This window comes from Euprymna scolopes, chromosome 2 (assembly GCF_053919585.1).
Source record: "Euprymna scolopes isolate OS-2025 chromosome 2, ASM5391958v1, whole genome shotgun sequence".
Lineage (NCBI taxonomy): Eukaryota > Metazoa > Mollusca > Cephalopoda > Sepiida > Sepiolidae > Euprymna > Euprymna scolopes.
Window position 1 is genome coordinate 71,991,991 of NC_136483.1, and position 15,846 is coordinate 72,007,836.

At 30.8% G+C, this 15,846-nt stretch overlaps 2 protein-coding genes across 3 annotated transcripts in view; one reads left to right on the forward strand and one right to left on the reverse strand.

Annotated features, from left to right (window-relative positions):
• LOC145292190 (annexin A7-like) overlaps nt 1–664 on the forward strand; it is a 126,753-nt gene extending 126,089 nt beyond the window's left edge. For both annotated transcript variants that reach the window (XM_080138502.1, XM_080138494.1), the window contains exon 9: nt 215–664. In XM_080138502.1, the coding sequence (XP_079994628.1) occupies nt 215–340 (126 nt within the window). In that variant the 3' untranslated portion in view covers nt 341–664. The remainder of the gene's footprint in view (nt 1–214) is intronic.
• A 7,757-nt stretch (nt 665–8,421) lies between these two features.
• Nucleotides 8,422–15,846, reverse strand: part of LOC145292201 (2-iminobutanoate/2-iminopropanoate deaminase-like) — a 30,885-nt gene continuing 23,460 nt past the window's right edge. Inside the window, exons 4-6 of the mRNA XM_080138515.1 lie at nt 13,928–13,996; nt 9,797–9,858; nt 8,422–8,647 (exon numbers count right to left, since the gene is read on the reverse strand). Of these exons, the coding sequence (XP_079994641.1) occupies nt 8,591–8,647; nt 9,797–9,858; nt 13,928–13,996 (188 nt within the window). The 3' untranslated portion in view covers nt 8,422–8,590. The remainder of the gene's footprint in view (nt 8,648–9,796; nt 9,859–13,927; nt 13,997–15,846) is intronic.

Genomic DNA, 15,846 nt, shown 5'->3' on the forward strand with positions numbered 1-15,846 from the left:
TTCATTATTTTAACCTAAAATCTCTGGTAATAAATTCTATTTTCATGCATGCTTGGTGCTTTTTGTTGTTGATCCAAACTTGTTAATTCTTACAAATGCAATGTTTGAATTAACTACAATTTCATTTAAACTAGTTCACTTCTCTTTCTGGTTTCATTTTTTTTTTTTTTTTTTTTTTTTTTTTTTACATATTTTCTCATTTATTCTTTTACAGATTGACATGATGCAAATAAAAGATTCCTTTGAAAGAGTTTACGACAAAGAGCTGAGTAAATTTATAAAAGGTGATTGTAGTGGAGATTATAAAAAGATGTTGCTGGCTCTGATCGGTGAGAGGTAAATTTATCGATTACCTCATCAACAGAAAAATGTTAAAAGAAAGAATTAAAGATCATCTCCAAAGAAACATTAAACTCCTTAAAACTTTAAAATATTATATTAAAAAAGAATTGCATGTTTTACATTTTTATTATTTTTTTATTTTTTTTGTGTTTATTTTAAGAAAATTAGTTTTAAAACATTTCTTTGATCCAATTCAACCATTTGTATTGTTTAAAAACAAATCTGGCACTCCTCAAATGCTGTTTTATAAGCAAAAATTTAAAATATATTAAAATATATTGTGTACTTTGCTTACAAATAAAAGACTATCACTTTTACAAATTATTTTTGGTTGTTTATTTCTTTTAAGCTATTGTTTGCTGAAGTTCAATCCCATACAGGGAGTTGAGATCTTAGTCTGAAGAGACTTCATGTAGCGCATTTACTTTTCATTAGAAAAAAAAAAAAAAACTGACATAAATAACTTTAAGATGGAAAGAAATATACAGGGCATTGTGCATTATTAACATTAATTGTCTGGTTATTAATTTGAACAATTGCGAATGAATCTTCAATTAGATTTGCCTTCTGTATTCATAGCTATTCCATTTCGATCTATGTTCAAATAAGTTTTATCATTATCCAAAATGTGAGTGCATTTTTTGCGACACCTTATATCTTTTAAATGTGAAGAAACTCATTTTTAGCCAACCAATACATCTCTACTTATATCCAAATTATCTCGTCAGAATCATACTGGCCAATGAAGAGCATGCTTTCCTGTTCTAGAAATCAAAAATCCTATTCCACCCACCTCAGAAATTGTTTTTTTTTTTTCTGGCATGACATTCAAAACCATTTGAAACCATCTGACCAACTGCCTACTTTAACAAACCCTGGTTGCAGTTATTTTAAACTCTCACTTTTGGTCACAGAGTTGTCTGGACATAATGGTCATTAATTTGGACATTGACAAACATGATTCTTCAATTACATTTATCTTATGTATTTGATGCTATTCCATTTCACCTTGTTAATAAAAGGTTTTATCGTCATGTGAAGTATGAGTACATTTTTAGACACCCTGTGTTTGTACAATATGGAATTAATTTCAATAGCAATGTTCCTTCTTTATCTACAAAAAGCAAAAGTCAGTGTACATAAAAATGACGTCTGTATTCAATATTGAATTTGGTAGGAAAAAATCCAAGCTCTGTTATTGAAAAAAAGAACAAAGCAAAATGAAAGAAAATAGATTTTATTTTTAATCGTTTCAAATTCTATTATACTTAACAAATGTACACCCACCATCAAAAATGGTGGGAAATAAGAAATTATGCTGCATCAGTGTCCATACTAATATTCATATAAACTATAGAATTATGTCAGTGATTAAATTTTTTGGTTCTTGCGCAGAATCTCCACCCCATATTAAATAAAAATAAAGAAAAATCTCATGACGAAATGAAAATATATCCCAAAAATCATGTAAATTGATCAATTAGTTTTATTTTTATAAAGAAAATCATTTGTAAGCGATTAATAGAAATTCGTAAGCATTATAGCATAAATCTAATAAGTATGAATTATCTTATTTTCAAGATGGCAAACAGTTGCTATTCAATTTCTTATTTAAAAAGAAAACTACTCAATTTATGTGATTTTTTTTAAATAAGCTATTTGCGTTTCATGAAGAGTATGTATATGATAGAGATTTTTTTTTTAATATATGGAGAATGTTGGATTAGAACCGATTTTTCGTATTAAAATTAGCATTTCTGAAAACCTAACTAAAAACAAAAACACACCATTGAATTTTAGCGTGAAGGCTTTTTTTCAGAATTCGTCAAGTTGGAGTTTGCCTAACTTGATATTTGCTTTTCCTCATTACTGTCAGATCTATTCTCTGCTTTGATTCCAGATTGTTGGACATTAGTCTACTAGTCTCCGTCAATCCACTGTTTATATACCTTATTATAATATAATATTACAAGAACTGCAGTTGTGTGAAACTCTTCATGCTGACTGTTTTCCTCCTATCTTTTCAAAACTAAAGACCTATAGGCATCTTTTTTGTGATAATCATTTGTTCTTGTTAGCTCCTTACATCAAGTGGCTTCATACCTTGTCTGGAGTGGATTTCCATAAAAAATTAAATGTTTCTGTTGGTGTGCAGGGTGGGTGGGTGTTGAGGGGTCATGCTGTATAACAGAGATAAATTTATAAACAAATAAATACACATTGACCTATAATAGAGTCAAGGATGAATATGTAATGATTTATGACAGTGTCACTAAGAATGTCAAAAAGTGGAATATTTCATGAAGAAAATAAAAGTTACGACTGGAATTATTTTGTGAAGTGCTTGTTCACACAAATTGACCTCTCAATTATTTATGAGTAGGCTTACTTGTATATTTAAAAAAAATAAAAAGATTGCATCAGTGAAAGAATATAAATCGGTGCTTCTGTGTTTAAATAACAAAAAAATATTGAATTTCAAATAAAACCTTGGTAATTGTCATGTTGCAAATAGGAACATCTCCAAAAATTATGCAAAACGATTAGGTAGAAAATTAATTAGTCATGAAAAAAGACATTTGTAAAATCTACCGATTTGGTTTCCAAATCTTCCGATTCAAATTTGAGAGTTAACAAGGAAGGTTTATTAAGTTTTCAATTCCTCGGAAATCTATTGCTAAAATTCAATCAGTTATTTTTTATAAAAAAAAATTAAAAATTAAAACAATTAAAAAGGCTATTTTTAAAGTCATTTTGAAAAAATTCACAAATTGTATATATTATGTTTATTTTTGTTTTCTGAATAAATTCTGTCTGCTACACATGGTGCTTCAACTGAGTTACTTCCCCTTTGCTCATTTCACGTGACCCAATATGTCCACCTTAGCATGGAACCTTATCAAAGTATTTTTATCCTTATTGGAACTGTTTTTCACAAATAATTAATTTTCTTCCTTATCATTTTCCATCATTTTTGGATATGTTACTATTTGCGGCATGACAATTACATAGGTTTAACATTTGTTTTTACTTGAAATTCAATTTTTGTTTTTCGTTATTTAAGTATAGAAGCACCTATAAATCAATATTCAATAAACTTTCAATCTGTGAATGAGAGGGGGGAAAATTTATAGTTAACGTTAATGTTATTTCCTAATGTTTGCAGTGTGATGTAGAAGTTATGAAATTATATATTAAATTAAATACCATCTATTATAGATAAGATTACCATGTATTATTTTTATTATTTTTTCAGGGGAGGGGGGGGTACCGTCTATCAAGACCTAAAGGTTAGTCAAGGATAAGGGCTAATGAGCGTCAGGTGGCCGGTGAGATAAACAGTGATGATCAGTCATCATGGAACTCTAATAGGGTTAGTTTATTTAAGAGGACAGCTCAACAAGAACTTGTTTTCATTAGATTTAAGAACAACAATATCATAAGCTGGGAAGCAACCCCACAGTATTGTTTCATAGACGGATAGTTCTAGGAAAGAAACTTTGCTCATGGAATTTTAGTTTAGTTTTAGCCACAGATAGAGAATAACAGATATTGTTGAGCTGCTGTAGCTAGACAAGTGTCTGTTGTGAATGTTCTGGGGGGGGGGGCACAAATAGAAGCTCAGTCGAGCACCTGCTATGAAAATAATCATATAGCAGAGATAGATTCACAATGTCTCTTCTATGAGGAAGGGGAGGAGAAAAGAATCTTGACCACTAAATTTTGAAGCCATATATTTATCAGTAATCTTAATTACAAAGCTGGTCACTTGCAACAGATTTTTGTTTTTGTAAAAAAAAAAAAATAAATGAAAATGTAGAAAATTTAAATAATATACCACCATGATAAAACGTATTAACTGAAATTCAAAAACACAACTTGGGGAATTCAGAATAACAATGAAACAATACCTATATATCAATATGATAATGTGTGTTATTTTGTGTGCCATGCTTACATTTTTTTTTTTTTTTTTGATTGTTGTTTAATTGTTATGACCTTTCATTTCTTGTAATAAATAATTTTACCAAGAGTTTTGGTTTTGATTCTAGCTGAAGAAATTCGAGTTTATATATTGTTTTCTTCATAAGTTTTGGTTTTGATTCAAGTTGGTGCACCCAAATCATATGGATACATATTTTTTTAAATCACAACTTTATAATATATAAAAAATCAATAGAAAATTGACTATGTATATATATATATATATATATATATATATATATATATATATATACAAAATCTGCATAAATTAAAATATCATATTTAAGCATATTTTATGACCGGGCTATGCCGGGCGTCCCTACTAGCTTAGACAAATACTTTTGCAGTTTTACCAAAAGAGCTACAATAATATCAGGGCGCCTCCATTTATGCTGAACTATCACAGAATGCCAACATTCCATATGAAAGAGTCTGCTGTGGAATTTCCACAAGTCCCACTAGTTAAATCTAATTCAAACAAACGATAATAAAATTAAATAAATGACTGAGTAAACATTATCAAATGTAAAAATGAAAAAAAATCAATATTTAAATATTTGAAGGGGTGCTTAGTTTCTAATGCAGCATTCTAGTAAATCGATCACCTATTTTAGAACCACTCAACGTTTTTAGGGCAAATTTTGCGAATTTAGCCTTGTTTGTTTTTTTTTTTTTTTTTTTTTTTTTTTTAAGTAGTTTAACCTGCTTTTGAATTTTGCTAAAAAAAAAAAAAAAATGGGCTAAATTCGTGAAAATTGATCTAAAAAACCGTTGTTCTATAATGGATGATCAATTTACTAGAACATTGCATTAGAAACTGAGCACTCCCTACAAATATTTAAATATTGACTTTTTTTTTTGATAATCTGTTAGACTAGTGTCCATTTGATAATAATTTGCTGAAAAATATTGAAAAAAAAGATGAAAATAATAAAGAGAGGGGGCAAGATTCTTCAGGTCCGCCAAAAATTTTAAAAGTGAAAAACAAAAAAATATTTTGCTTTAACTATACATCAATAATGAGTAAAATAAGCTGATTCGCATTTACCAGTTTATTAATCCTTTGTTTGTGCATGATAGCAGGCCATCTGCAGGAGTTAGAATTCAGATCTATATGGCTCATTATAGTTTGTTGAAGAAAAGGAAAACTAAATTTTTTTTATTTTATTCCAAGTAAAATCTATGAATTGACTTATGAATAAAAAAAATACATAGTTTAAAGATCTTTGAAAATCTATTCCTATTTACTTATCTACTTACAAGGGCAGTCAAACAAAGTCTTTTTTTTTTCTTTTTTTTTTATGTAGGGAAAAAAGTGGGGAACTTTGGATTGAGACTAAAATTAAAATTTGCTCTTAGCCAAAAGGCCAGGAAATATATATATATATATATATTTTTTTTTGTAGAAATTAATAAAAAGATCAAAACCAAAAGCAACAACCTGAGAATGCACACGTGTTCGCTTTGTCCTTGGGAAGGTCATGAATAAATATTTCTGAACACCACCTTAAAAAATGTTTAGATAACGAAAGGTCAAAAAAATATTTTGGAGGTCACTGATAACAATCAGCATGACATCAATAAGGTAATTGTCCTATTTGGTCAACTGGGTTGAATTTCATAGTTTAGTGTTTGAATTCCATTACAATGTAATTGGGACTTGTAAAAGTGCTTCAAAGGCAAGATAAAGAATGCAGTAAATGTCAAAGATTGATGACTCTTATTTGGTTAAAGATGTGCCATCTCGGCTCAAATAATTTGGATGTTTTTGTAGTTTTATTTAAACTAGGTTTACTTTCAAAACACCATTTCAAAATTTAGACAGTTCAAAATCAGGCAAATGCTCAATATTTTTTAAAAGTGCCTAAACCCTCGTTAACCCAACTCAAGCAGTAAAAAATATCCAAGACTTTACTGACTTCTAAAACTCTTAAAAGTAATTTTTTTTTTTCTCATGTTCAATTCTAACAAGGCATATCACCACTTGGACATAAGGGGCTACTATTTATAACCATGCCAAGAAAAGATTAACAAGATGTTATTTTACGTTACATTTAAACTTCTGCATATCAGTAGTCAGGGAAGCAGGCAGTAGGAAGGGAATTCCAAAGTATAACTTTCAAGGGAAGAAACTATTAAAGAAGAAAGCTTTCTGGCATTTAGGGACCTCAACAGTGAAGGGGTGAGATTTTTTTTTTCTAAGCGGTTTGTCAAGGATATGTACATCGAGGGGACACAAGTGCAAGTAAATACTGAAAATGTATACATAATATATTATATCACCTTATAATATTATGGGCTGCAGAATAATCCAATTTCAACGTGGTGCTGGATGTTTTGCTTGTCATCTTTAAAGAGTTTTTAGTGTTTTTGACTTGCCATTATTCTCATCTCTCTTTAACTACCTTTCTTTCTTTTCATTTTGTTTCATAATACTGTGTTTTTAATAATATTTCATAGTCTCTTCAAAGCAGACAAATAAACCTAACAATATTTTTCATTAAAAGTTATGAAACGTGTAAGATGATAAAGGAAAAAATGTAGGCGTTCATCAAAATCAAACAAAAATTATGATTGGGATAGATTCTTTCCTTTGGTCATTGAGATTTAACCAATCAATAATATTATATTATATATATATATATATATATATATATATATATATATATATATATATATATGAGCAAACAGTTAATAAAATATGTTAAAAAACACTTTGAAATGAGTTAAAAACACATTTAATCTGAAAAGGAAACACTAGATAAATGGATAGTCCTTAATCCGCGGAGTTTTAAAGAAATACTTTCCTTCTCATCAGAGGGTAGGAATTAGCAAAATGCGGGATCGGATTTTGCATGCAGAAGTATTTGATGAAACAACAAGTAAGTCAAAGCTCTTACTTGAAAACAAAAAACAAGTTTTATCTAGTGTTTCCTTTTCAGATTAAATATGTTTTTAACTCATTTCAAAGTGTTTTTTAACATATTTTATTAACTGTTTGCTCATATTATAAGCTCTATTTCCTATTTGGTTTTATCGAGCTTTTACATCTGGCTGAGATAATTTTATAAATATTAATTCTTTAATATTTATAATATACTTTAATTGGATTATTTTGGTAAATTTAATTGTAATTTTTATTTTTATATATATATATATATATATATATATATATATATATATATTAGTAAGTTTTGAAAATACATATGACAATTAAACTACACAGAAATTTTTGCATTTCATCTTCGCATAGAATCCATGTTGCTTCATGTTTTTATATATCCTTGTGGTACTAGGTTTTCTAAACAGCCAATCAGATTCTTAGTTATTCACACACCCATTTATTGTAGCCAATGAGCACGCACATTTGTTTCTTTGTTGTTTTAGTGAGGACTTTTCTTTTCTTTGTAATTGGATATGACCTAGTTTTATTTGGATGTTTATTTACATTTTATGTTATACTAACATATTTTTTTACATATTTGTTTATTTATTAATTACCAGCCTGGGTTCCCGGGTGTTTGGAGGTGTGTGTTGAGCTAAAAAAAAGTTGTAGTAGGCAGGCAGGCTCGAATCCGTGACGCGAAATTCAAAATGATACCGATCTTGTGAAAATCCGTCGCCTCTGTCAAAAGTTTTAGGCAGATATGCATACATTCATACAGACATTTAAACAGACTGGTGAGATTCATATTAAAGATTATTATAATAATGATCGTTATTTTTGTTGTTATTAGTATTAGTAATTCATTTTTTCAACCCCGTGACGAATCCCCGCAAGGATGAAATGCTGAAAATTCTTTGTAGCTTAATTGCCATATATATTTTCAAAACTTACCTTGTTCTACTTACTTATTGAGCACTGTCAAAGTAAATATTGAAAATATTTACATAAAATTTTATGTAGATACATAATATTTAGATATTTACACACACACACACATAAGCAGCACTATTTACCCAATTGATTTTTATAACTTATTCCTAGATGTCACATTTTATACATATTGTTCATAAAACATTTATAGCAGTTTAAATTATCTTAAAACAAAATAAATAAAAAAGCAAATATGTACGATCAACAACAGCAATATCTTTTTTTAAATAATCTGATTAAATATTTTATTCCTTTCTCTCGTTGCTACAACTCACAATGTTTTCAAAAAAAAAAAAAAAAAACTATTGAAGACATTAACAATTGTTTGATTTTCCCATGAAAGATTTTTATCATTAAACAAACGATGATGGAATTCTTTCTTTTGGATTATAAGTTGCTATTGGCTTCCAACACAGCAATGGCTTCAATTTCCACACGAGCAGCCTTAAAATAAAATAAAATTAAAGAAAATTATTATTTTCCCCACAAAAAATAAAAACAAAAATACTAAGAGCATTATGTTTTTTTTTATTTTTGAGATGAGGATTAATAAGACATTATTTGGACTACTGTTCTCATCTTGAGAATTATTTGCACAACGTTTCAGTGGTTTCATGGCTGATGGAATGAGAACATTCTACCCCCATGGATTAAATAAAATGTTCCATTCCAAATTCTGTGCAGATTCTCGAGTTTGATGGAAAGATTTCATGGTGTGACAATATATGTCTGAAGAAGTTAAGAGGTTGTATCAACTGAAACGTGAAAATAACCTTTCAGATGAGAATAGTCATTCAAATACAACACATTTACAACAAACCAAAAGGTTTTTCTCCAATAAACACAAGTCAATTCAATGAAAACAAATCGTGTGTATATTATTTAATTATTGGAATTCTTTGAGATGAGTAATTTGTATATTTTATTTATTATTTATTTGTGGATAAAGGCTAGAGGAATAGTTGTCCAAAATGTTGTGAAACACCAACTATAAAAATGAGGATAATAGTCCGCAAATAAATAAATTAAATGTGTATATGTGTGCCAGCATGTACAATTTTATGTATTCTGGCATAAAAAAACATAAAATAACTTACAAATCTGACAATTTCTTCCCCCAAATTCCTACTGCACCTCTTTAAGCAAAATAATAGTTCACAATGAAATTAAATTTGTATTTAGAAGAATTAAAATGACAATATTTTTTTAAAACTTTCATTCTGTTTAAACAAGACGAAACCAGTTTTATAGCAGCACAAAAAGAATACCAGTCCCAGGACAGGTCGAATTAATTCAATTAAAAAAAATCTTTTAAAAATTTAAAAAAAAAAAAAAAAAAAAATTTTAATCTTAAAAAATTTTTTAATTAAAAAAAAAAATTTCTTTTAAAACGATGTTTTTTTTTAAAATCTAAGATTATTTTAAAAAACAAATAATTTTTTTAAAGAGTGTTTTACTACTTTAAACAACTCACGTAGAAACAAGAAAAACACACACACAAGAAATTATTACATAATTTTGTTAGTATAAAGATTAATAACAAAATAAGAGAGAATTATTTTAATAGAAAAAAATATTGGCAAATAACGTCACCTTGGGCAATGCTCCTACTTGATAAGCAGCACGTGCAGGGAAGTGTTTAAGATTAGAGAAGTCTGAAAATAAGAATAACGTTTGTTACATGTATCATGGCAGAAAACAATTTCTGCAATTAGTTAATCAACAAGAAATAAAAAGCCAACAATTTACGGTTACATAAGATGACAAATTTTAAAATGAGTTAACAACTTCAAGATATAAAATTTAATTTAAGATAAAGCTGCTTTCAGGTCTGCCAGCAATCACTGTAAAAGAGTAAGAAAAAATGCAAGAGAGCTATATGCCCAGTCTGTTAAATCCAAGGTAGCTGATCAACGGCTTGGATCCCACCAGTTTTGGCAAATAACAAATAGGATCCTGAACAGAAGTGTGCGTTCTATCCCAACCATTATCAATGGACCAGAGGTCATCTCGTCAGCGTCAGACAAGGCCAAACTATTTGCAAAGAACTTTGCAGCTAATTCTACCCTATGCGACGAAGGCCATCAATACCCATATTTCCTCCTATAACACAGAACAAGCTAGGTAACATACAAATATCCGTGCATGAGGTCGCCAAGCTAATAAAGAACCTAGATTCCAGTAAAGCAACTGGCCCTGATGGCATCCCAATTATAGTATTAAAAAAGCTTCAACCGGAACTTGCTCCCATACTTACGAAACTATTTAAGTGCTGCCTTAAGGAGAAGTGCTTTCCGACTCCCTGGAAGACCTCATCAGTTTGCCCTGTATTTAAGAATTCAGGTGATGTCATCTCCCTCTCAATACAGACCTATAAGTCTCCTGTGTGTTATGAGTAAGTTGCTGGAATCCATATTAAATAGAGAAATAGTCAACCACCTCAGCAGAAATAACCTTCTTAGTGACACACAATATGGTTTCCGCTCTGCAAGATCTACTGCAGATGTGCTGATGGTTATATCCCACAGGATTAGTGAATCTCTTGACAAAGGCTTCCTTTCTAGGGCAATTGCTCTTGACATATCAAAGGCCTTCGACAAGGTATGGCATAAGCGTCTACTTCACAAAATTTCCAGCTACGGTATAACTGGAAATGTTTTCTCAATTATTAAATCATTTCTCTCCGATAGGCTCATAAGAGTAGTGGTAGATGGACAAAAATCGGAGGCCTGCAATATAAATGCTGGAGTCCCTCAGGGGTCAATCCTGGGCCCAACTCTCTTCCTGATCTACATCAATGACCTCCCTAAACACATACTTAAATCATTCGTTGACATCTATGCTGATGACACGACCATCTACGGCAACACATCAAAGGCTGTAAATGACAGAGTTCTCTCTGATTCTCTCTCCTTTGATCTCGAGCGCGTGGTTCAGTGGGGGAAGATGTGGCTAGTTACCTTTAATGCATCCAAAACCAAACTCCTATCCTTACATCATCAACGCTCTGATCCCCAGCTGGCATCAATTGTGATAGATGGCTCTCGTCTGGGTGAGGCCCCGTGTTTTGACAAGCTTCTGGGTTTGACCTTTACTCCTGATCTGAAATGGAACACGTACATCAAGTCTGTTGCCAAGGTCGCTGGAAAGATGGTGGGATCCTTCTACCGCTCCAGAAGATATCTCACTACTGATGCAATTCTCTATCTATATAAAAGCCAAGTACGTCCAAGGATGGAATACTGTTGCTATATCTGGGCAGGAGCTGCTAAAAACAGCCTATCCTGCCTTGACAGAGTACAAAATAGACTTCGTGGCTTAGTGGGGGATGCCCTTTTCTCTACCCTGCAACCTCTCTCCCACAGAAGAGACGTTGCGAGCCTGTCCTTGTTTTATCGTTATTTCCATGGCAGATGTTCGTCCAATCTCTGGTCCCCCCTCGCCAATCTTTCACAAAAAACACCCGTCTAGCTGAATCCACTGTGAAAAATTTCCCCCACTCTTTATCTGTGCCTAAATCTAAATGTAGATTCCATGAACAAAGCTTCTTTCTTAGAACTGCACGCCTGTGGAACTCTGTTCCGTCTGCCTGCTTCACACCTGACTACAACTTGGATGTCTTCAAGTCCAACGTTAACAAATTCCTAATGAACCGCCCTCTTAAGTAAACACTTCATCAAATCTCCACACTAACATACTGTACTTGCAATAACCCTTATCCCTGAGTGGCTTCCGGGCCTTGATAAGTGGTGATCACTATGTAAAAAAAAAAAAATAAAATAAAATAAATAAAGTATTTTCAATCAAAGACATTAAAAAACTTTTCTCTTCATGATTATTTTAAGGATAAAAAATATTTAACAGGCGTTTAAGTAAAAGTTGCAAGGTAAGACCGTGGCCTTGATATGGGTCAGTTTAAAACCATCCAAATGTCACAGGCCAGCAAACACGGAAGGTCAGCATTTAAAGTATGAAATTAACTATTACATCTAAAGCTTAATGTATGTGATGGAACAATTCTACCCCCCCACCACCACACACACACAGATTCCAATACAAATAGAGATTCTATTCTAAATCCAGATTTTTTAAAAATCATTAAATATGTAGCTATAGAATTTTTGTTTTTTTAATTTTCAGATTATCTTAAAAACTCTTGTAATATGTTCATATTAAATATAAAAATACACCTGTGGTGGTAGTTTTAGTCTTACTGGTAGTTTAACATCAATAAATATTTATCATTAACACCAGTTTGTTTAAAAAAATAAAAAATTAATCGTTTTTGGCATCAGAAAATACAACTTTTTCTGATTCTCAAAACTGCTTAATACTTAATAATATATAATATTACCATCATTTTTTATTCAATACTAACTATAATTTCAGGATGGTTTTATAATAATTTTTAATCATTTTAACTATGGTAAAATTTTCAGATGAATACTTTATAAGAAAATTATTTTAAAATTATAAAAATGTTCAGATTAACTATTTATTAAAAAAAAGAAAAGAAAAAGTTGATAAGAAATTATAATCAAATTTCTATAGAAAAATTTTCAGATTAATTATTTAGGAGATAAAAAAAATATTCAATAAGACTTATTATTCTGAGCACATTTTAAGCTTGGGTGTCTTATATTATCAAAGTAATTGGTAAAATACATGCTACACTGTTTTAAGTTGAAGATTGTTATATTTATGCTGTAGTTATGTATAGAGAACCAGAGGTTCATCTTGCAACGTCCAAATAAAGAAAGGAATTGAAAATAGTTCATATTCATGTGGATACACCCAGCATTTCCCATGAAATCAATAAATACAAAAATGCTTATATTTTAACTCCATTAAAAAATACCACCACTTAAATATAAAGTTGTGCTTCATGAACATACGTGAATTCGCCAAGATTGCAAAAAGGTTTGTAAAAATAAAGACAAGAAGTCTTATTCTAACATTTAATAACTTTATTGGATTATTTTCGTTAATAGGTTTGTATAGAGAAAGAGTTAGTCGTGGAAATAGTAAACATGGATGGACTTAGATGAATGATTAGACAGAATCGTGGGAGTAGGAGAGTTGTGTGTACCACCTTGAAGTCCATGCATGGCAGTAGCTGTATTATTTATATTCATGTCTTAGTCAACCCACAGACCCAAAGGTATGAGTGAGTTCTGTTGAGTCTCAAGAGAGAAGTTGGGGATTAGACCATGCCACATGGAGTTATTGTCAACCTAAGATCGGGGAAGAAATAGAGAGAGTTGCCATGGTTTAACCTTTATGCACTTCATCACGTGTTCAGCTGCCAGAGAGATGACATCTGATTGGCAAGCCAGAAAGGAAGTGGACTGCTGCAACCAATCAGCAATGCTGTTATAAAATAAACATATTCAAAGTCTTAAGCAGCGAGTATATCTGTTCCTGCTGCTACAGGTTATAAAATCTAGAAATTAAGCAGTAGAATTTCCAACAGTTTGATTTCAACACCTTGCATAACACTCTGACTTTCATCTACTTCCCTACTAATATGTTAGAACCACTGACTTCAATCGTTTGCTTATCACCATCACATCTACCTACCAACGGGGTGTTGTCCTTCAAAGTATATTTACATATCAATTTCTTCCTCTTTCTGTTTTTGATCAATCCTAAGGTTGAAGTCTTCAGACTCAAAGCTTTTCATATATACTTGCCATTGTCACACATGTTAGTATTTTTACTTACATTTTGCATAAACTTCATTAACTTCTTTGAAGTCATTAATGTCAGCCAATAAAACTGTTGTCTTTACAACTAAAAGGATAAGAGAATAAAATGGATGAAGTATTTACAAAGAAATGACAGAGTTAAAAATTCTGGTGAAAACATTTACATATCAAGTAAAAAAAAATACATTTAATTAACAAGATACAGATTTTTTTTACAGAACAAAGGTTTTTGGTCAGTAAAATATCTAGAACTACTATAAACTCAGGAATTTCTTGGCATACCAGTAGATGGAGACATTTTTTAGTTGGTATTTTCTCAGAATTATAGACAAGAATAAACCGGATGGAAAAATGTAGTTTGGTTATAATTTTTATGCAAAATGCACAATGCTGTATGTTTAGTGGGTGAGTGAGGGTGGAGCATAAATCCATACTGCTGACAAAAGGCTGGTGATGGGAAAAATATCTGCCTCATAGTTTAATCACTCAAAAGTGATTGCCTCTTTAAGGCAAGGTTCCAGGCTATGATTGTGAGCCACTTTGAGATTTTACAAAAATTATTTCCATTCCAAATGGTGGGCTCCTATGGTCAGTCAGTTTTTATGTTCATCGATTATTAGCTGTTAAATCTTGAGTGGTTTTGTGATTAATTAATAAAAATTAGTAAAGATGACTTGGTACTCAAACAGAATAGAGACCATGTTATCATCAGCATATTCCGAGCAGGTTACGTAAACCACTGGAAGGTGCCAAAACAAAAAGTTTTGTAGTAATGGAAAATTAAGAAACTTTTAGAAAATCACAAAGAAAAAAGTTTAAATCAAGGGGAAAAAGAACACTTCTTGTATGTTAAGTTTCATGAATATTTATTTTATTTATAAAAAAACAATTTTATTTTTAATGACTTTTTTTAATGGATTTTTTTTTTTTTAAATATTTTTTTTCACCTACTCCTTTTCAATCATATCTAATATAGGTTAGGGTTAAGGTTTTCTGTTAGGGTTAAAGTATTGTTTTTGCAGATGAGTTTCCATTTTTGATAAAATTCAATTTTTTTTTCTGGAGACTGTAGCTTTTTGTTCTGACATTACTAAATTCTTGGTGATAGCTTTGGCTAATTTTCACAAATGTACTGAATTTCTGCAATATTTTTCCTGTGGTTGCCATTACCTGCTGCAATGTTCAACTTCCAGCAGTTTATGTAACCTACATGGAAACGCCAATGATAATGAAGCCCCTTATCTGTATAAATACTCATTTTTCTTAGAAAATGTTGAACAACATAATAGTTTCAAAAAGAAATCAGTGACCAAATAGTATAATAAAACATAATTGTAAGTCATTTCTTCACCATAAAGTGATTTTAAAACATACACTACAATAATGGTTTTTATATTTGTCTTTGAAGGTCTTTATTAAATATGACTAAATAATACAGAGCCATATATTGGCTGTGAATGGCAATCTCTGATGCCCAAGGACAGGGTTCTAGTGGCTTAGTGGTTTGTGATCTGGTTGCCCAAATTTTCACGGGATTTGCAACATTCCACTTCAGTCCATCAGTAGATGGGAAGTTCGAGAGGCCTGATCTGACCAAACAGCTGGTCACAGCATATCTTAGCAAAAAAAAAAAAAGAAAGAAAAACAAAGAAAAAAAGAAAAAAGAAAAAGAAAAGTTAATCCTGATTGTACTCCCCACTGTAATTTTGAAATGCTAAAAGGTAGTGAGTGAGGGCCAATCATATCAAGGAAATGAAAGGCTTGATCATTATTTCATGTTATTAAATATTAGTTTTTCGGTTATTGTTAATTCTGAAACCAGCAACGATTCAAAACTGTACATAGTGCAAGTATATTGGTTTTGTATCCATCTCAAGGTGATTAGAATACCTCCCCCACCTTGGGTATAATCCTAACAGAAATTGGATCCCAGTG